Source organism: Hyperolius riggenbachi, chromosome 4, assembly GCF_040937935.1.
Source record: "Hyperolius riggenbachi isolate aHypRig1 chromosome 4, aHypRig1.pri, whole genome shotgun sequence".
In the NCBI taxonomy this organism is placed as follows: domain Eukaryota; kingdom Metazoa; phylum Chordata; class Amphibia; order Anura; family Hyperoliidae; genus Hyperolius; species Hyperolius riggenbachi.
The window spans coordinates 387,020,590-387,043,671 of record NC_090649.1 but is presented as its reverse complement, the minus strand read 5'-3'; the positions used below and the strand labels follow the sequence as shown (position 1 = coordinate 387,043,671).

Here is a 23,082-nt window from a genome sequence, read left to right as displayed (position 1 = left end):
GAAGAGGAGGAATTACAGATAAAAAGAACTCCCAGCATTCAACTCTTTGGCACTGTTTGGCACTAGGGCCAGTGCTCCTAATGTATGTGATAACTCCAAATCATAACAGCAGAAAAAGTTTTGCAAGTTTTGAATGGAGGATTAGCATCTTTATCACTGAATACACTCAGACCAGTTGCTGTTGAAATTTGATTTTTATGGTGACAATACCGCTTTAAGCCTTGTACACATGCTAGATAAAACTTAGCCAAGGCAGCCACTAACGACCTCCTCTGCCAAGTATTTGGCATTCATACTACAGTAGAATCCCTTTATAGCAAACTCCAAGGGACCAGGAAAAGTAGTTTACTATTAGAATTGGTCATACATTGTATATTTATTATGCAGACACATTTACTGGGACCTGAGGACTGTGTTTCCTATATCCAGAGGTTTACTATAACGAGATTCTACTGTAGTATGCGTACAGCCACCCCCTCCGCCCATCTTGCATTTTGCTAGCCTGCGCTTGTAATTTTTAGCAACTCATTGATCATCTTCAGTTAGTACATATCCAGATAACTCCAGTTAGTACAGTCAAATCCTACATAGATACTTCCATAGTCACCCAGTTGTCAGCACATATTAGAACTGCGCTGAGGCACACAGAGGCTTCTAAGGGATGGAAGAAGCCCCAGGTAAGTAAGAATTCATTAATTGCTATCACCTCATGTATCCTTTAAGGACTAAAACTGTCCTTTCCTCATGGTGATTACCGTTATGGCTCACATCAATTACAGGGTCTTGGCTTCTGACCGGGAGCACTGAACTCTGCTGTCATAATGACACAGCAGTGTGAAAGGCAGGAGCAATGCAATCCCGCTTCGTGAGTGATTAAAATCAACTCCCTGCCAAGGATAACCGCTCTCAAACAGGACATGAGACTTTAATTGGTGCGTTCAGGAACTGGTTAAAGTGCACACCACCATTGAAATAGGGGTGTATGGGGGCATATTAAGCAAGCTCCGAGTAAGTTTCAGAGCGCTAGGCAATTTATCAGTGACCTATCTGAGTTGTGCAAATAGCGCAACTCGTGTTACCTAAAAACCTGTGCATTGCTAGTGTAACTCACATTAGGCAAATTGCGTATGTTTTAGTAGTAATCGCATAATATGCTCCATGGTTACATTCATTTTTTTTGAAATGGTGGTTCCATACAGTAGATTATAAATGCTCAATCTATATTTGACAACATTTAATGCCAAATAGCAAGAACACAACCGTGGATATTAAAGGGAACCAGAGGCCCCCCAAAAAAGCTTTTATACATACCTGGGGCTTCCTCCAGCCCCATACGCATGGATCGCTCCCACGCCGCCGTCCTCTGCTGCCTGGATCCGCCGGTACCGGGTCCCGTCATGGCCGCCAGTCGGCCGGCAGACGAGGCCAATTGTCCGCATCACACGGGGCTCCCACCATGTATGTACGCATGAGGCTGCATACTGCGCAGCCTCACGTGTACATACATGGAGGGAGCCCCTGTGATGCGGACAATTGGCCGCGTCCGCCGGAAGTGACGGGACCCGGTACCGCCGATCCAGGAAGCGGAGGATGGCGGCGTGGGAGCAATCCAGGCTTATGGGGCTGGACGAAGCCCCAGGTATGTATAAAAGCTTTTTTTTTTTTTTTTTTTCCGTTCCTCTCTGGTTCCCTTTAACGGAGTTAAAAACTTAAAAAGATGCACAATCATTTATTAACATAAAATATGTATAGCAATTAGCCTATAGTCAATGTACATGGTCACTCATTAGAATTCTAAGACATCAGAGTATGATGATATGCCATAAAATATAAAGTACTTGGCCCCCAGGTGCCTTATATGAAAATAATGGCAAGCAACCAGCAGGGCACGCTGGGAGCAGCTGGAATAAAGAGACCATTTGGTTCCGACTGGAAGTGATTAAAAATGTGTGTCTACGACTGTAAAGTATTAAGAACAAATCTTAAAACGCTGCATGTTGCATTTCTGTACCATATATACTTGCATATAAGCCGACCCGCATATAAGCCGACCCCCCAACTTTTCCCTAAAAAAACCTGGAAAAAATGATTGACCACCATATAAGCCGGGGTTAGGAAATGCTGGCCGCGTTATTCCCCTAGTGTGTCCCAGTATAGCTAGTAAAGTGCCCAGTATGGGTAGTTAGTGCCCCAGTATAGCTAGTAAAGTGCCCAGTATAGCTAGTAAAGTGCCCAGTATGGGTAGGTAGTGCCCTAGTATAGCTAGTAAAGTGCCCAGTATAGCTAGTATAGTGCCCAGTATAGCTAGTAAAGTTCCCCAGTATAGCTAGTAAAGTGCCCCAGTATAGCTAGTATAGTGCCCAGTATAGCTAGTATAGTGCCCAGTATAGCTAGTAAAGTTCCCCAGTATAGCTAGTAAAGTGCCCCAGTATAGCTAGTATAGTGCCCAGTATAGCTAGTATAGTGCCCAGCGAGGAGAACGCCAGCGCATACCACTAAGGCTGCATCCGAAATGACCACCAGCTCAGTGTGCAGCACCTAAATAGTCTGCACATGTCAATACCAAGCACCTTTGGTAAAAGTGACAGCCAAGTAGTCCCCCCGGAATTTCTGGCTTCCTCAATAACTGTTATCCCAAAAACTGGAAGAGACCCATTGACCCCCACTAATTATCGCCCAATTTCCTTATTAAATTCCGATTACAAAATCTTTACATCAGTTTTAGTATCTCGCCTTAATAAAATGATCCCATCTCTTATTCATAAAGACCAAGTAGGTTTTATACCTCAACGCCAAGCCACTGACAATATACGTAAGCTGCTGAATATAATCCATCATGCACACCGTCTCAAACATCCACTTGCAGTGCTCCTTCTTGACATCGAGAAGGCCTTTGATACCCTGTCATGGCCTTACATGCTCTGTGCCCTCCAAAGATTTGGTATATCAGGCCCCTTCCTTCAGGCAATTAAGTCACTATACTCTACCCCAACTGCCTCCCTCAAGCTTCCCTCCACGCGTCATTCTACAATAAATATTGAGAGAGGTACTAGGCAGGGCTGTCCCCTGTCCCCAGCCCTATTCGCACTGTGTATGGAGCCCCTTGCCACCAGAATCAGGCAGACAGCTGATGTTCAGGGTTACCGAATAGGCCATCGTACTTATAAAGTCTCATTGTTCGCTGACGATCTAGCCCTGACCTTAACTAGCCCCAATACATCAATACCCTTATTGCTAGATCTTCTATCATCCTTTAAGAACCTCTCTGGACTATCCTTAAATATCACAAAATCCGAAATTCTCCCTTGCAATATCCCCAGCACAATCACTGCTGATCTAGCCTCTCGTTTCGGGTTCCATATTCAATCTAAATTCGTGAAGTATCTGGGAGTCAAATTAACTAAAAATCCATCAGACATGTTTCGCGTAAACTACACCCCCTTATTGGCGTCACTTCTTAACATGCTCAATACATGGGCTAAATTACCAATATCCCTTAGTGGGCGTATACACTCAGTTCGCATGACCCTACTTCCCAAAATACTATACTATTTTAGGGTCCTCCCTATACCCGTCCCAAAAGACTCCCTCACCCCACTTCAGAGGGAAATCTCGAAATTTATCTGGGCGCAACACCCACCACGTATATCTTCCAAAAGGATGCAACTTCCTAAATATGCAGGAGGACCAGCAGTCCCCAACATTTATAACTATTATATTGCTGCTCAGTTAGCTCATATTCCACCTACTCAGGCTGACTCATGTTCTCCTTTGTGGGTCTCCCTAGAATCAGCACTCCTATCCCCACATAAATTAGAGGCGTTGGTCTGGTCCTCGCTATCACATCCTACCAGCCTGCTTCTCGACTCCCCATACACTTTACATACTTTTAAAATCTGGAAGAGATACAGGTATATCCTGGGCCTACAAGGTACTCCTTCCTTGTCCACACGCCTATTCGGTAACCCTGATTTTCCCCCGGGCCTAACTACTGACCTCCTATGGCTGGCCTCTTCCCAATACACTAGGTTAAATAAGTTTCAGAGATTTGGAAAGCTACTCCACCCCGCCACTCTATCCGAGACCCTTTCATGTAGGCCACACCAATTTTTCCAACTTCAACAGGCTTATCATTTTTGGTCCTCCTTAGGTCACCTAACTTCCGACTCCTCATATACATATTTTGAGAACTTTTGCAACTCCTTCCCTTTGGGAGGGGGAATCATATCATATCTTTATAACTTACTAGCCATTCGGGCTCAGGGTGCTATGGGCTCCGTTTTGGAGAAATGGGAAGCGGAGTTGGGCTTCCACCAAACTCCAAAGAGATGGGCCCACTGTTTTGAGACTCTCATGAAGGGGAGCCTATACTTCTCCACGCTTGAAACCAATGTTAAGCTCCTCCATAGAGCCTACCTGACCCCAGAGAGAGTCTCCAGTATCTTCCCTCAAGCTTCCTCCCTATGCTACAGAGGATGTGGGGCAAAGGGATCCTTAACCCATATGTGGTGGTCCTGTCCACTAGTTGCACATTTTTGGTCGCAAATTGCTGGTCTTATATCCACAGTCCTTCAGACTCCCTTTTCTCCCACTCCCTCTGTCTTCCTCCTGGGTGATAAACCCAACAATGTTAAACACCCAGCCCATAGGCTAATCCAGCACATTGTAAACTCTGCAAAAACCTATTTGGCTTCTCGCTGGAAAGACTCAATTCTCTCTTTACAACATGTTATTGATAAGGTTCATAAAACTATGATCCTGGAAAGAATGGTTGCAGTCACGGAGGATCGAATGATACAATTTACTAACACATGGTCCCCCTGGGTAGACTATGCAGATAATAGGGGTCTTCATTATCTACTGTTTTTTTCTTAAGTCTAGCAAAGACAACCTGGCAGTTGTCCCTTTTTAATCTCTCTAGCTTTACCACTTCACCTGGCTCTTTTGACCCAATTAACTATCTAGTCACTGGTATCTATTGTACATGTTGGTATGTTTTACCTTGTTTCTTGTTTACTATATACCTTTTTATCATAAGCCCCCTGCGCGGGGAAAGTCGTAATGTACCACCTGTTTAAATTTGCTTCATTGCAATAAAAACCCTTGAAACTAAAAGCGACAGCCAATGCTAGCATTCTTCCAGTATTTCCAGTGTATACAAGTCCTATGTACTGTATCTTAGATGATATCTAATAAATGCAGCTTTTAGCCCTCCTGCCCACCCCAGGCCTGTAGTAAGTGTGCAGTGTAATTTTGGCTCACCTATCTGCTGGTGCACCTCCTCCGCTGTTTTCTCCATTGCCGGGGGCACCTGTAACACCATGACCCCGCCTCATGGCACCCCCAGCAATGACGAGAAGACAAGCGTGCCATCGGACAGGTGATCTAAAACTTCACTGCATGCTCATTACGGGTTCGGGGTGAGGGACACCTTAACATATGGGTGGGGGGAGACCGGCCAGGGGTCCATGGATTGTCAGTTTTGGGCTGGGAGTCAGTCGAAACAACAATAGGGAGCCATGTTGCAGGACCACCATCGCAAAAATTTAGGCTATGTACGTATGAAATGTACGATTGCCCCCGAGAATGCGCTGTAAACTACTTTTTTTCCTGTCTAGTAGGTAGTTAAAATCTGGCAGGTCTTAGGCTAGTTCAACTCCTCATGAGGTATATTCAGAGGTTTTTTTTTATTATTATTCTTTGAAAAATCACTGCCTGGAAAGATAAAAATGGCAGCCAGCTTCCCTGCACGTTATTTTAGCAGCTGGACTGAGCACCTACCGTTCAGTAAGGGCTCAGACACACTATAAGTGCTTTTCTGAGCATTTGCGATTGATCAGCGCTTTCTGAGGGCTTTTTAAAAATCGCTCCGATTCACTTGCGTTAAAACTGCGTAACAATCGCCGCGATCATGTACGTTTTTACACCTCTGTGATTTTACGCGATTGCTGTGATTTTTACCGCGTTTTTAATGTAAATGAAAACACGCTCAGAAAGCGCTGATCAATCGCAAATGCTCAGAAAAGCGCTTCTAGTGTGTCTGAGCCCTAAGTGCTTTTGAAAATACAGAAAACCCTGAGACTCTCCCATGTAAAGTTGAACTACCTCAAAATCTGTTAAAGCTTTACCACACACCATAAGTAACAGAGACATAGAAACAAAGTAGTTTATAGTAAGTCTCTCTTAGGGATAAATGTACGTTTCATACGTATTCATACATAGCTTACATTTCTTTTTACACATTTTTGCATTAGTGGTTTAAAATAAACACTAGTACATATACAATAGAGATAAAGTAGAATTGTCTCCTCTCTATCTATCCTAGAGTTACAGGTCCTCTTTAGTGTAGTATCCGTCAAGTTAAAACCGTAATCATTCTGGTAGTTCATTGTGACGGTTTTATAGAATCCATTAACATCTCAAGAGACTCAAGAAAACTGTATTCTGGCGTGAGCTGCTGCATTTTACTTCTGTTTTTCATGAAAACGTAGTGGGGATATAAAGTATGTCCGTCATGTTCTGTAATATACATAAATTGGGTTTTGTCTCGGGGATGTGCCTGAAATGTGACCAGCAGGGGATGCTGAGAGACCAGGAAGATGAGCTACATCATTCCAGCAATATCCGCCTTAAGCAGCCCATACACTCAGCCGATTTTCTGGCCGACCGATCGATCGCGGTCGATCGATCGATCGATCGATCGCGGTCGATCGATCGATCGATCGCAAATCGGTTGGCCAATCGACCGATCGACGGCCGATTTCGATCGATTTCGATGGATTTCCATCGAACTAGCAGGGTGGAAAATTTAGGTCGATCTGATGAGATTGCTTATCAGTTTGCATTGGCCTTAATGGAAATCTGATGGCAAAAAAATGCCATCAGATCGAATTTCAACAGATTTCAAACTGAAATTTATTGGAATTCTATCCTGGTAAAAAATGTTCTAAAAACGCATCAGATAGATCATCAGATGCATTTCTTATCTATCTTCTGCCAATCTGACGAGTGTATGGGCACCTTTACTAAAGAAGCTGTATTAATTACGTACCTGGCTAATGAAGGTGATGACCAGAGCTGCCACCACGCAGAATTTATGACTGAAATAAGATCACTCTTGCGCCCATTATGGAATATTTACCGTGGTTGGAGCAAGGCACATTGTCAGCGCCATTAAAAGTGAATTATTATTGCCTTACTACATGGTACAAAGTGCTGGGGCAAGATGAAAAATACTGGATTTATATACCCCTTGAAAGGCACAAAATTGGCTATAAAACCAGTCTGACATTTGACAGTAAATGCATTGTTTATTTACCGAAATGTCCCTGTGGTAAATTGCATGTGTATGAAACACCCACACTATTCAAGGTAAGCAGTTAGCAAGCCTGAGACAATAAACAGCCACACTCAGGGCTTTGCACCTCCCCTGGCAACAGTCAGTTGGAGCACTGTGCGGTATTAGTCACTGTCTCTCTCTGACATCAGGGAGAGGGGATAAATAAGTATGCACATTATACTTCTGGAAAATGCTGAGGTAATAGCAAAGTAACTCTCAGGTGTTTTACTGCATCGCTGTGGCCTTTTCACCTGCCGCTAATAAAAGAAATCAACAGCAGAGCCATTTTGTTAAGGCTTATCTGTGTCTTTGAGGGATTAAGTTAGCAGACTGCTCATAAAAGTCTATCCATCATGTGTCCAATAAAATGTATCCACACAGGCATATGAAAAGGGATAAGGAGAGAATATATTACCTAAAGCATTCTATAGAGAAAATACTCTAGACAAGCTTATTTTCTTGAAGTAGACAGTGAGAATATCAGTTCAATTTTCATTGTCCATAGAAAGAATACAGGCTGAGTTCTGTGTGGGTACATTTTAAATATAAGCTGCAGTTTGACGCTCATTGTTTTAGTATTACACAGAATTTAACTATTTGTCACTAGCTATAAACTGGTTATTAGAATAACTAGGCTTATTTATGAAGCAGTTTTGTACACTGGTATATTATGTTTATAGATATCTACACTGGTAATTTCACAATCTTAAAAAACAATTGATATTGCATATATCTATGCTGAACCAACCATTTTTATAGATATCTGCACTTGTAATTCCACATTCTTGAAAAACAATTGCTATTGCATCTATCAAAGCCGTACAGACTTTTTTTTTAATGTGGTCATAAACTACCTTTCCGATTTAAGTCTGCGGCAGCTAGAAATTTCTAATACAGGTAAAAAGTGTAAACTAAACTTGCAGCAAACAAATAAAAATAGGGACTCCTGCACACTCAGCTTCTTAAAGCTTTAATGGATAAAATAAAACATTAAAATATAATTTATATATGTATTCTCCTATCTCTGCACTTTGCGGGCTTCCTGTACAGAAAGTGGAGTTTTTAAATCTCACTTCTTGGGACGTACATGTAAAAAAGGCACCTGGAAAAAAGGGTGCAGGGGAGTGCCGTTAGTAAAATATCTCAAAACTTAGCAGATAAGTTTGAATTGGCCAGACATCTAGCGATATTGTGTCCCAATCAACCATCTTATTCGAAATGAAAATCTGAGCCACAACTACCCTCTTTCCCTGAAAATAAGTCCTACCCTGAAAATAAGCCCTTGCTGGTATTTTTAGCATGCTTGAAATTTAAGCCCTACCCCGAAAATAAGCCATAGCGGAAGTCAAAGAGGAGGAAGAAGCAGCCAGTAAGTGGGGACACAGTGGTGCAGTGCCAATTGAGCATTGATCCTGTCATCCCAGCGCACAGCAAGGTTATCAGCTGTGCAGGGAAGACAGGGCAGGTGCCTGATCAGTACAGTAGCATACTTTCAAATCCATGAACATCACAGTACAAAGGAACAGGAAATGTTCTGCTGAGAGACACTTCCTAATAGAAATATAAGACATCCCCTGAAAATAAGCCCCAGCACATCTTTTAGAGCAAAAATTAATATAAGACACGTCCTTATTTTTGGGGAAAGACGGTAGCATTTCTGCTTGGAATCAGTCAAATATATTGATCGAGCATTCTGAAAAATCTTGGGTTGATGTGGTCAATTGAGTCCATGATGGTAATGGCATGCAATATTGCAACGACCGATGAACATGATGGACCCCCAACTGCTGTCCCCCTAAATATAAATGTGTGTGCCAAGTGCCACCAGGCGTATGCATGTGATGTCGCATGCCATCGCTTCTCGGCCTTTTGGCTAAGAACAAGTGTAGTATCTGTTCTTGAAATTTTTCGGGGGACCTGGAGGGATGGCACTGTGGCAGGGTGTCCTTCCTGGTCGTAATTCCCAGGAGTTGATTGAATGGAGCTATACCATGGTCGAGGCTGAATGGCTGAGGGCTTTGCTTAGGCGTACTGCCCCTGGAAGTGGCGCTCCAGGTGCACCTGAAAAAACCTGAGATGTGGCAGATCTCAGGCGGAAGTAGGGTGCTTTGGTCTGTACTGCCCATATGCATCGCCAACTAACGCAACTCCCCGGCCTTTTGGCTAGGGAGAGTGCGGAATTTTTATCACTCCGGCCGCAAGGTCGGGGCCAGCTTGCTGGCACGGGGACTTCGGTTCCCACCCGGCTCCCTCTCGGGGGAGCCACCCGGACCATGTGGACACGGATGCCACATGGCCAGGCCCTTTGGGTAACCACTGGGCGCAGTAGGGGTCCTCCTCGGAGGACCCCAGGATCCTCCAACCCCTCGGGTGTTGGAGGATGCCACCCCCTGAGCCGAAGGCAAAGGGGGAAGGTTCCCTTCGGGGAACAACCGGAAGGGCCCTGCAGCATTGTGGGGCCTGTGGCTACTCATGCACGTTTTGTGGGGGTGCTTTAGGGCACTCACGCTTTTTCCGTGCATGGGGCTAATAGCCTTGCTTACCCGGGACCTCTGTTGCATGCAACAGGGGCCAAGAAAGCTAAAAAAAAAAAAAAAAAAAAAATGTGTGTCGACGGTGCTCAGAGGAGATATCAGAAGAGATCGGGAGTCATCGCAACTGGAGCCAGTGAGATTACAGTGCATGGCACCTGGGGGACAGCGGTGGAGGCAGTATGACCAGGCTGATTCCAAGGAGATTCATGCTAAAATCGCTAGGGAATCGTCCAGTGTTGTATGGGCAGCAAACAGAGTGAGATCCGTCTCTTGGTGTTGTTGCCCATACCACACTAGATCTATGGGCACCTTTAGGCTCCCTGCACACTGCATGCGATTCTGATTCCAATTCTGCTTTTTAACCGTTTTTTACATCCGATTCCGATTTTTCACCAATGCATGCTGCGTTTTTTTATCCGTTTTTCTCTTGAATGTATTCTGGGAAAATCGGAATTGAAAACGGAATCGGAAAACGGATTTGCAGTGTGCGAGGAGCCTTAGACTGCTGAACATATGACTATGGAAGGTATTAGATTGTGGTGACATGACTATACTGTATACCCTGTAAAGTTCTGTGAAGGATGTCGGCGCTATATAAATATTAAATCATAATCCTAAAGTATAAACTCTTGAGATTTGTGAAGTCTACTTGTAAATCCCTGTTTTTGTTTTACATTGATGGTTTTTAATTGCTTTTAGGTCAAGAATTAGAAGTAAAAGGGATGAACAGAAACTAGAAGGTGATCTTCGGAGAAGCCAGAGAGCATGTCTGCAGCTGGATGAGCAAAAGGTGAGCTAATACATTACAGTAGCACAGAATGCCTGTTGCGTCTTGCTGAAGAAGGCATCTCTAAAAAGCAACACTCAGCTCTTCAAAAAAACAAAAACAAACTTCTAGACAGGAAAGAAGTCCCCATAAGCACAGATTCCAAATTGGCAGACATTTATACTGTAGATTACAGTACCTGCTTGTAAGCTTTACAGTTTCCAGCAGTGCATCTTGGATGGGGACACCCCTATCCTTATGCAGCATCTATTGATTTTTTTTTTTTCTTTTGAGTTTTTACCATAAGTATACCTCAACCAAGTACTGTTATTTTCAGCTTAGGTGAAGGATGACTGACAAGCTCTGTGTGAAGGTATATTGATCTTTGCAGTCTGGTTGTCACATCTCTGAAGTTTCTCTGCTTTCTCTTCTGTTTAGTGTGAGAGCTGCTATTGCCTGCTGTAGTTGTTTTCTGGCCTCCATGGCTTGCTTTGGGCAAAGCCGGAGGTTTGGGGAGTAGCACTCAGTACCTCTAGTACTAGTTTTGCCGGAGTGGTTTGCGGATTTTAAAATTGCTTTGTTTATCAGTTCGATGAACAATAGAAAGCTTATGGTTAGTTGTTTGTTAGGAGCAGTAACCACAGTGGCAGACTAGCTTTATTATGCCTGGTACACACCTGTCAGCAGGGCCAGATTTAGGCCAAGGCCACCTAGGCCATGGCCTAGGGCACCACAGGAGCAAGGGCACCAAAGCAGCAGGCCAAACTGGTGCAGCATTTGCAAACTTGAAAATGCTGCAATGCAGGGAGGTCAGGCAAGCCCCTGACCGCGGTACTCTGCTGCTAGCTGCCTGTGCAGCAGCCACCTTGCTCTCTGTACACTTTGCATTGTGGCCAGCGGCTCTAGACTTGGGCAGCATTGGAGATGGAAAGGAAGAGGAAGCTTCTGCACTGGAAACGAGTGGAGAAATAAGTGACACTGATGGCTGCTGCGGTGTGAAGGCGAGCTGGTTACCTATACTGAAGGGGTTGGGAAGAGGAGGGATTAAGGATGTCATCTGGCTACCTATACTGGAGGGAAGAGGGGGAGGGGTCATTTGGCTACATATACTAGAGGGAAAGGGGGAGGGGTCATCTGGCTACCTATACTGGAGGGGGGTCATCTGGCTACCTATACTGAAGGGGCGCAGCTGGTGACAGTGGCCTTGGGCGGTAAAGAGTACAAATCCGGCCCTGCCTGTCAGATCGATGGGTTGAATCGATCATTTCCAACAGGTCTGAAATGATTTCTGCTTGTTTTTTCTGATCGATTGTACAGAAGTTATCAGAAAAATGAATGGACTTGTCAGAAGTTATTGATTCAACCCGTCAATGTGATGGGAAAGTGCATGGTGTGTACCAGGCATTAGTTAGGCTTCGATGATTGATTAAATTTGGTCACTCCCAGAGTGCACCTCCAAAACCTTTGGAGACAGAGCTTTCTGTTATGCTGCCCCTACTCTTTGGAACTCCCTACCATACCCAGTAAAGACAGCCCCATCCCTGGAGTTATTCAAATCCAGACTGAAAATCCACATGTTAAGCCTTGCATTTCCTGACTTATAGAATTCTTCCTCTGTACCACGACTTACCAATCAACCAATTATTGGTCTGAGCCATGCTTACGCACTTTGAGTCTTGCAGAAGAAAAGCGCTTTACAAATGTTATTTGTTGTTGTTGTAAAGTGAACCCGAACCGAAGCTCAGGTTCAAAACAAGTTCTTACCCTGCAGAGAGGGAAGCCTCAGGATCATTTTCAGGGTTCCCTTCTCTATTCTGCAGTCCCCCGTTGCAGGGTGTGGCCCCCCTCCAAATTTGGGCTGCGCAGCTCCACTTCCGTATTAATGGCAGCGCTGTAGCCTCGCAAGCCCGCCCACTCCTGCGCTGTAGCTCGGAGCCCGCTGCTCCGTCTTGCTGCACATGCGTGGGCAGGCTCAGTGGGCTATTGTGCGGCCATGTACAAGGATGAGGAGCTGCACAGCCCCAATCTGATTAGCGACAATGCCTTGTCAGAAATCTTCCGGGGGGCCACACCCGGTGAAAGGGGAAAGCAGAATAGAGAGAGGGAAGCCTCAATAGGATTCTGAGGCTCTTTAGGCAAGTACCTGATTTTGTGTACCCATGCTTCGGTTCGGGTACACTTTAAAGGATATATTGAAGGAAATAAAAAAAAATGAGATCTACTTAAATGGGGCTTCCTCCAGCCTGGCAGCCAATTTGTCCCTTGCAGCAGCTCCAGTGTCTCGGAATCCCTTCCATTGGAAATGCCGATCTCGGTAGGTCAGGATCTTCTGCACCTGGGCAAGCGAGCGGCCCCTGGCAGCCAGTCTGTTCCTCGCCGCAGCTCCAGTGTCTCGAAATCCCGTCCATTGGAAATGCCGACCTCACCAGGTCGGGATCTTCTGCACAAGCACGCAGCCGCTCGCACTCCCATGGCCTGGAGTGTTCTGCGCAGAATTACTGCACCTGTGCAGAATATTCCAGGCCATGTGAGCATGATTGCGAGCGGTACAGCCAAGCTCACGCTGGCACAGAAGATCCCAATCTCGTCTAACCGTGTGGTGGGGCAGCCAGCTTGACTTCAGTGAGTGCAGGTAACGTCTAAGTTACTACGGGCAGCGGCGGATGCTGAGAATGGTCCAGTGGCTCCAGGATCGCGGCAACAGTGTGATGGCCCACATGCAGCCCATGTGCTGCAGAAAGACGTTGCCAGGGGATCAAATGAGCGGCCCCAAACCGGAGGCAACTCAGCACTGTCCTGCCTAGGCAGGGACATCAAGGGAAAAACAAGAAAATAAGAGAAAGGTTGGAGCCCTGTATGGCCGTGGCTACCCGTCCGGTGCCATATTGATCTCAATAATTTCTTGATCATCTATTTTTCCAATTTTATCTATTTTTGCTTTCCAATGTCTTGATTAACCCCCCCTTCCCCGTACTACTATACCGTATTTCTGTAAAGTTTCTCTTTAAATAAGCTGGAGCAGTCAGTTTATTGAAATGTTTTTCCATAGGGAGTAAGCTGTCCTCGAGAACCCTGGTATTGGCCTGCATTAGATCCTCAGGAAGATGATGAGGAATCAGATGAGGATGAGGACGAAGTCAAGAATGAGGAGCTTACAGTAAGGTTCAGCAGTTATTTACCCCATCTTTTTTGATGAGTTATTATTTTAAAGAATCCATTCTAGGCACAAATCTTTTTACAAATCTTTCCATAGAACTTTGGATGCCCCATGAACGCCCCAGTGAAATCGCCGCATCCGCGCAGCAGATGGGTGATTTATTGCTGTGTCTAGTCGCAGATTTTGCTGTGCTGGCTCGCAGGGCTTCTCTCCCTGGAGAGGCTAAGTTTTGAGCTGTAGCTCAGCCTCGCCACAATCAATCTCCGTGAATCTCCGCCTCCTCCCCGCCCCTCTCAGTGAAAGAAGACAGAGGGGCGGGGAGTGGCGGTGATCTGCAGATATTGACTGCGGAGGAGGCAGAGCTACAGCCTGAAGCTCTGCCTCATTGAGGAAGTGAAGCCCTGCGAGCCCCGGAGCTCTGCAGAGCTAATCCTCAGTCATAAATCGCCCATCTGCCATGGGGATGCGGCGATTTCACTGGGGCATTCATGCTGAACAGGCTTATATGACAAAAGCAGGGAAAAAAAGAGACTTCAAAGTCTTTTTAAATGCCGAGTCTGAATTTTCTTTGTCCAAATAGCTCTCCCAAGCTAGTCACTGTGTCTCGTCTGATGTGCCTGTGTGAGCTGTACACTCTCTGGTATTGTATGGAGATCATGCCGAAGGAGATGACTGACGATCGTTTCGAAGCCATGCAGGGTCCCCTTTGTTTAGTATTAGGACAGAAGACAGTTTCATGATGAATACAGTGGCCTCCTGCAGGTCCTACCTGCACTAATGTACTGTCATGGTTCCTTAACTACTTTAGGACCACGCTGATTGAAATTGATGCCCTGTTTTGGGTATCTGGCTGCCAGGGCGTAGATTTCAATACACTGACGCCGCGCGTTCTCGTCGTTTGAAACAATCTTCTTCAGCTTGCTCGCTCTGCCGTCTTAATAACAGCAGAGCCCTTTGAGCGGGTCAGGAGCCGATTTAATTGGCTCCTGACCCTGTCTATCAACGTAAGCAGCTTCCATTGGCTTACATTAATAGGCAGGGTCAGGAGCCAATGAAAGCGGCTCCCGACCGGCGCACAGGAACTCTGCCGTCATAGAGATGGCAGAGTGAATGGCCCAGGTTCTAGACGTGCGGTTGACGGCGATTGCAGCAGGTATGTGCGGCTATTCGTCGGCGTTCCGCCATTTCTGGTACCAGCGGTCTCTGGTCCTTAAGGGGGCAGAGACCACTGATACTTAAGTGGTTAAAGAGAATTACTTTTTGGTTACTGTGATTGTATGCATGTTTAAATTACGGTCTTCTGTCCTAATACCTTGACAAAGGGGACCCCCCGTGGCCCTGAAACATTCGGATGGTGGGAGGTTGTATATTTATATGGGGGCATAAATTGATTGTTCTTGAATCCTAGTGTGTGAAACCTCATTGGATTATTACTCACTGGATCCAGCACCTTCTGCTTGCATAAGGTGTGTGATCATGAAGATTTGATGTTATTTTTGTAATAGTACACTTGTATGAAAAGTTACCGTTTGTCACATTCTTTTACTGGCTGTATACGACATTATAATTGTATATTTGGGTAGTCGGATTTACCTCGCAGTGTATATCCTAGTCAACGTTTTTCTTGAAGGGAATCTGAAGTGAAATTAAACTTATGATAAAATGAGTTGTATGTGTAGTACAGCTTAAAGGAGTTATCAGGCAATAGTAAGTAAAATAAGAACTACTTACATGGGTCTTCGTCCAGCCCCAAGCTCCCAGCATGTCCCTCACCGCAGCTCTGCGGTGAGCCGTTCGCCTCCACTGCCTCTTGGTCCCCTGCGGCGGCGATGACGTCAGGCCAACCTGGAGATCGGCCCCTACTGCGCCTGCGCGGGCGGCACTGTCAATCACCACCACGTGGACCGAGAGGCAGCGGCAGCGAACGGCTCACCGCAGAGCTGCGGTGAGGGACATGCTGGGAGCTTGGGGCTGGACGAAGACTCGTGTAAGTAGTTCTTATTTTACTTACTATTGCCTGATAACTCCTTTAACCTCCCTGGCGGTTTGTTAAATTCCGCCAGGGGGCAGCAAATACCTTTTTTTTTAATTTTTTTTTTTTTCTTTCATGTAGCGAGACAATGTCTTGCTACATGATAGCCGCTGCTGAGCGGCATCCCCCCAGCCCCTCCGATCGCCTTCGGCGAACGGAGATCAAGAGATCCCGTTCAAAGAACGGGATCTCTTGGAGGGCTTCCCCCGTCGCCATGGCGACGGGGCGGGATGACGTCATCGACGTCGTGACTTCAAAGGGAAATCCGATCCACCCCACAGCGCTGCCTGGCACTGATTGGCCAGGCAGCGCACGGGGTCGGAGGGGGGGGGGGCTGCGGCGACGGGTATAGCGGCGGATCGGCGGGTAGCGGCGGTGATCGGCGGTGATCGGAGGTTACACGCAGCTAGCAAAGTGCTAGCTGCGTGTAACAAAAAAAAAATTATGCAAATCGGCCCAGCGGGGCCTGAGCGGTGCCTCCCAGCGGCATAGCCCAAGCTCAGCTCGGGCATACCGCCAGGGAGGTTAAGTCTCATACACACGTCGGATTTTTCCAAACGACTGGTCGTTTGGACGTTTGAACGTCCGGTTGTTTGGACGTTAAATCGGGCATGTTTACGGTCGGTCGTTCACCTGATAAGACTAGATTTGAGCGGATCCGTCAAAACCAGTCTTATCAGGTGAACAACCGAAGTGTGTATGCACCTTAAAGAGGAACTTCAGCCTAAACAAATATACTGTCATTAAGTTACATTAGTTAATTAAAACAGATAATATAATCTCTCACCCACTCTGTTTTAAAAAAAAAAAAACAGGCAAATGTTTGATTTCATGAGGGCAGCCATCTTTTTGGTTGAAAGCAGGTGACAGAGAGCATGAGACACAGTTTCAACTGTCCTGTGTCCTGATCACCCCTCCCAGTTGCTAGGCAACAAGAACATCAGAAATCCCATCATGCTTTGCACAGCATCAGGGGAAAAATGCCTGGGCAGTTTTCTTTGATAGGGCGGAGCTTAGCTTTTGTGCAGCCAAAAATAAGGCTTGGATAAGAAAAAACAAAGTTCTGATGCTGTGAAACTGTTAAAGAAACACCAGGCCTTTTTAGTGCTGCTGAGTAGATTTTTAGTCCGGAGGTTCACTTTAAGGGCAATAGTAGCAAAGATATGAATCTCATATTGTTTCCAGTACAGGAAGAAATAAGAAACTTTACTTATCTATGCAAAGGAGCTTCTCTGAGCTGTCTGACTAATTTAGTCAGCTACAGTGCTATTTTCTGAAGCACTTCTACATCAAAGAAACAGTGAAATACAACTTCAGATAAGATTTTACTGCAGGGAAGTTCAAAGGGTCATTAGCTCTGCTCTGCTTCATAGTTTCAAAAAAATCTATATAACTAGAAATAAGAATGAGACTCTCTTCTTTGCTACTTATGTTCTATTCCTTATCCGTACTGCACATACAATTCATTATAAGTTCTCTTCAGTGTCACTTTAAAGCTTGTTTCTAAATGAATGCCGATTCATATGCCTTTGCTATGAAAGTGTTACCGGTACCTATATTGTCCTAAGAAGCAATACAGCTCTCAAAAAATGATTTTATGAAGGCCACTTATCTTTGCTCTGTTCCGGCATCTGATTTGTTTCAATTTATCCTGATAGACGCTTGAAAAGTTACAAATTCTGACCAGCTACTTGAGGGGCGAACATTTCTACTGCATCTGGTGCGGCACTGCTTATCAAGGTAACATTTGCCTTAAAAACTCTTAATGCCTTGCAATAAATGATGAGAGATTCTCTAAATGGATTCAGAAACGGTATAAAGAGATGTACTTTGCTAAAGTACTGCCTGAGTAATGTTATGTTATCAAAGCACTTATGTTTAATTGCAGTCTTTCCAGTAGTCGCATCTGAGACCTCATGTGTTCTCATAAATGTATTTTTAACCTGGTATGTGGCATCACCTCCATGCTCAGGACCAGCACAGGAAGGGGAAAAGGCCCACACTGACACATGCAAATCATTTACTAGGCTTTGGCTTCTGAGGATTTTTAGTTCTTATTAAATGTTTTCCATTTGTGCTGTTTCGAATGAATCCGTGATTGAAGGAGATTACCTGGTTTGCTGCTATTTAATTACAATATTGATATTTCATTGATACTTAAGAAGACTGAGAATCTCCTTGATACGGAAACATCCTTTATAGCTGATCTGATGGCCAGGTGGAGAAGAGTTACAATGAGCACTTGACTTCAGCACCAGCTGTTGTTTTCTCATCTGCAGTTCTGAAATACTATTATTGAAAACAGCTTAAGCAACAAGTAAATATAAAATCGATAAGAGGAATGCCAGATCTACCTTTTAAAACTGAACTGCAGACAGACCGCTAATTACAAAAGCTAAATGCAATAAACGTGAAATCTCTTTCCTGGCAGAGAATTTGTAATTCTTTGCAGCAAGTCCTGAGATATAGATAACCCAGCACAGACAGCCTAAGCAGATCTGTGTCCTCAGCTTTCTCCCCTCTACAACTGGACAACACAACAGCGACAAGGCCCCTCCCTCAGCCAGCTTATTGAACTGTGGGTGGAGCTCAGAAGTTGCAAAAGAGTCTTGCTGGATTTAAAAGGGAATCTGAAGTGAAAATAAACGTATGAGATAATGAATTGTATGTCTAGTATAGCTAGGAAATAGAACATTAGTAGCAAAGAAAAGAGTCTCATATTGTTTCCAGTACAGGAAGAGTTAAGAAACTTCAGTTATCTATACAAAAGGGCTCTGAGCTATTCGACCCAACTTGGGTCAAATACAGTCCTGATTTCTAAAGCACATAAACATCAAAGAAACAGTGAGAGACCGCTTCAGATACAGTTTTACAGCAGTGAAGTTCAAAGGGTCATTAGCTCTGCTCTTTTCCATGGTCTAAGACCTAGGTTCTCATCATGTGGTACATGTACCCCAGGGGGTACTTCTGATGGTTCCAGGGGGTACTTGATATACTTAACCAAGAATACAAAATTTAGCGTTTTAGAAAATGATAAATCTTATTTAGACAACACCAAATCAGTATTTTAGCTAATTAAAAGCAATAGTAAATTCTTTGAAATGGTTTAGAACCAACTATCATGTACTACAATTAAATATACTGCATATTTGTCAAGGGGTACGTGTGATAATGTTTCCTATGCTAGGGGGTACTTGGCGAGTACAGGGTTTTACAGGGGGTACGTACCAATAAAGTGTTGAGAAACACTAGTTAAGATACAGACTGTGGTTTGTAAACTGCAAATATTAGAGAATGATGCAATGTTAAGAAAGCTATATAACTGAAAATACAAATGAGACTATATTATTTTCTTCTAATGTTGTACTACGGTAATTATCTGTACTACATGTTGAATTAATTATATCAAAAGGTTTTATTTTCCTTTGCTTCATTGCCACTTTAAGTAGGCTTTAGGTTTTTACAATTAAAATGTGCCTTGCATTTGCCATGCAAATAGAGGTAGTATTTGATAGGTCCATTTTTAAACTTAAATTTGCATAGAACATTTGCACACATCAGCATCAACTACTGGCCATCTCACTGGCCATCCATACTAGTCACTTATGCAGGGACTTTACTATGCAAAAAGTCTGCACATAAATCATGTGCAGCTACCCTAATTACATCTTCCTGCAGCATGCCTGTAAATCAGAGACCCAAACTGACAGCAAAGTAAAGGAGGTAAGCTAGCAGTAATGGTTGTCATAATGTCTACAATATACATACAGTTTTTCCTTCAAAAAGAGAAAATGAAATTAGCGATGCCCTTTCCCTTCAGTTTGGGCTTAATTTGTGTTTACAAGTCCATGGCTGCAAAGCTTTTGGCTCTTTGCTAGGGTTTTTTGCTCATCATAAATCTACTCTTTCCCTAAAATCTGCAAACCTGGGTATCATTTCCCCCACCCCCCACCCCCCAAGTTATAAGCTATTGTTAGCAGTCCAAAACACAGGCTAATCCTGTGTTGTAGCACATCCCATGAGGAGCGTTTGCCAAGGATCCTTGATAAAGGTTACTCAAAATGTAGGAACGAGACCCAGAAATAGACTGCTTCAACCACCAGGGCTTTACCGGTGGTTCTGGACGAACCCTCCACAGGACAAGGCACATCGATTCAGCAAGGAAGCCCGCAGCACACCATGGTGTAGTACTGTAAGCAGCTGACGCGTTTCAAACTCACAGGTCCTTAGTCATAGCTCTAGCTATGACTAAGGACAAACGAGTCTGAAACGCGTCAGCTGCCTATTCTGTTTGTCGGTTGTGCCAATAAAGATCCTGAAGTATTAAGCTGTAGTGTGCTGCGGGCTTCCTTGCTGAATATAAAGGTAGTCCCAGACTTACGAACGAACCGCCGATACAAACGCCCACCATTCCGTGTGATGACGTCACGAAATTGGGGCTTCCTACTCTGCTCTCCTTCAGCTCCAATTCTTTAGCAGAGTAGGAGCAGTGGAAGCAGCAGCGTTCTAGAGTTGGGCGAACTGTTAGCGCAACTGCAGCCGAACTGTTCAGCTGCCCAACCTGTCATGTGGCTGTGGCTCTTACTACTTCCGGGTCGCAATGACCCGGAGTAGTACGTCTGCGCTGGCCCGGCGGAGCGCGTCCTAGATCGCGCTCCCGTTGCCGGGCACTCTCTGCGCATGTGTGACGTCACTCATGACGTCACACACATGCGCAGAGAGTGCCCGGCAACGGGAGCGCGATCTAGGACGCGCTCCGCCGGGCCAGCGCAGACGTACTACTCCGGGTCATTGCGACCCGGAAGTAGTAAGAGCCACAGCCACATGACAGGTTGGGCAGCCGAACAGTTCGGCTGCAGTTGCGCTAACAGTTCGCCCAACTCTAGGCCGTTGTCTCACATGGTCCACAGCGATCACTGACATTTTCTCTCCCTTCTCTATTCCACCTGCTGGCTACTCTCATATCGCATAATGACGCTATTAGGAGACACAGCCACTAGGGGGAACAGTGACGGGAGAGATGATTTTAGCAGAGCTGCAGCGGACCACGTGAGAGAAAGGGCTGGACGAGAGCAGGAAGTAAGGAGCACAGTGGGACACAAGTCAAAGGGGTAATAGGAGGCACAAGGGAGGCATACGGTGACACAAGAGAGATATAAAGAGGCATAAGTGGGCACAAGAGAAACATAAGGTGGCACAAGAGACATGCGGCAAACAGTGGCACAAGGGAGATATAAACAGGCATAAGGAGGCACAGGGGGACAGAGATGACACAGAGGGGGACACTGGAGGCACAGGGGGTAGAGAGGGAACAGTGTTCCAACTTAAGAATGGATTCAGGTTAAAGGACAACTGTAGTGAGAGGGATATGGAGGCTGCCGTATTTATTTCCTACAACAATACCAGTTGCCTGGCTGTCCTGTTGAATCTCTGCCTGTAATACTTTTAGTCACAGACCCTGAACAAGCATGCAGCAGATCAGGCGTGTCTGTCATTATTGTCAGATCTGACAAGATTAACTCTATGCTTGTTTCTGGTGTTTCTTGGTGCAGACACTACTGCAGCCAGATACACCGGCAGGGCTGCCAGCCAACTGGTATTGTTTCAAAGAAAATAAATATGGCTGCCTCCATGGCCCTCTTGCCACAGTTGTCCTTTAAGACCAAATCTACAGTCCCTATTTTGTTTAAGTGGGGACTACCTATATTCAAAATCATTTACATAGAGAACATATTTGTGGTCTAGGTCTGGTCAGCATCTTGAAAGTCCACCAAGGACTGAAGGACCATCTCCATCACCAGTACATCCCCCAAAACACTTTTCTATTGCCTACCATATTTCTCTCCATTCCTGAAGGAGTTTATTATTTCCCGATTTAGCAACACTGGCATGGATAGATGCAAGAGAAATATATCAATGGACATAACGGTTGTGGTAAAATGTCCTCAAGTCATTGTTTTTTGAGCTTAGGTATTATTTTTTGTAAAGTGTAAAATATTTTGCATTATTTTATGCAGACCAAGAGGACATAGACTCCAACTGTCCAGGAGATACTTCAGAAGACCATGACTGAGAATGGACAGCAGTAAGGTGCTGAAGGATTTCCAGTGGATTATTATAAATACCTGTATATTTACATAACCAGATCGGTGTAAAGTTGTGTGAGGAATCATTCTAAATAATGTTTATCAGTTCTCCCATAGAACAGTCCTTGTTACCGTTTGCTAGGTTTGTCATTAAACTTATTTTTTTTAACTATTGTCTGCAATTCTTTATTAATAATGGGAGAAAACAAAGTGAAAATGTTTGAGTTTTTCATGTGTGTAATTCAAGTCATAAATGAGCGCTTGTATAAAATGATTCTTCTAAATAACATTAAAAGCAATGGTACTGCTTTTACAAGGTCTTATCTTCAGTGCTGATGGCAAATGGTCTCTAATGCAGACTGGATATGTTTATAAAGCTTTCAAATGAGCTAATTTCCTTTTCCTTCCTTTATTGTCTATAGTTATTCTACTTCAATGGTATTCCAGCAATGGCCAAGGTGGCCAACAGCAAACTGATGCTGTTGGCGTGGTACTGGTTTGCATTGTGTTTACTCTTATTAAGCTTACAGTACATTGAACTAAAATACTCATCTGAGGTTATGCCCAAGTATTATGCCCAAGGATAAATTATGTACAAAGATGGTTTGTCCACCTTGTCTTACTAAAAAAAATGTCCTCTCCATATGAACTAATGATGTGATTTCAGACTTGAAATGGCCATCTCCACTAGATTCAAAATTACTTTACGGATGCAAAATGACTCCATTGTCAACGGGTTTATAATTATTATTATTTGTTTGTAAAGCGCCAACATGTTCTGTGCAACGTATTCCGTTTTACTGAAATTATACGTAGGGGATGATATTACCAGCGACACCAAGGACCCTTTCCACCTTGCAAGGTAACCCCCCCCCCATGTTAAACCATTTACCGACCTCCTAACGTATTAAAACGTCATGCTTACCCCTATTAACGGCAACATGACGTTTTAATATGTCGCGCATTCCCGCCGCTGCTACCACTGTGTGCGTGCTGCTACCGCCGCTGTTTCCGTCGGTATCCCGTGCTGGGTGATTGGGGAAGAAGACCGAACGGACCTCTACCCAATCGCAGTGCCTGGAGTGAATGGACGTGACCGCGAACAGCGGCTACGTCCATTCACAAAAACAGGAAATGTAACAAAGTGTAAAAAAAACAAAAAAAAACA

The 23,082-nt window shown here is 44.6% G+C and overlaps 1 protein-coding gene and 1 pseudogene across 2 annotated transcripts in view; both read left to right on the top strand.

Moving 5' to 3' along the window:
• Window positions 1-22,083, top strand: part of GPATCH11 (G-patch domain containing 11) — a 57,519-nt gene extending 35,436 nt beyond the window's left edge. Inside the window, exons 5-8 of one of the 2 annotated variants that reach the window (XM_068232133.1) lie at window positions 10,573-10,663; window positions 13,689-13,796; window positions 17,487-17,568; window positions 21,846-22,083. In XM_068232133.1, the coding sequence (XP_068088234.1) occupies window positions 10,573-10,663; window positions 13,689-13,796; window positions 17,487-17,568; window positions 21,846-21,901 (337 nt within the window). In that variant the 3' untranslated portion in view covers window positions 21,902-22,083. The remainder of the gene's footprint in view (window positions 1-10,572; window positions 10,664-13,688; window positions 13,797-17,486; window positions 17,569-21,845) is intronic. The other variant, XM_068232134.1, reaches the window with a different exon arrangement.
• Window positions 9,193-9,332, top strand: LOC137505830 (U2 spliceosomal RNA; annotated as a pseudogene).
• Window positions 22,084-23,082: the final 999 nt, after the last annotated feature.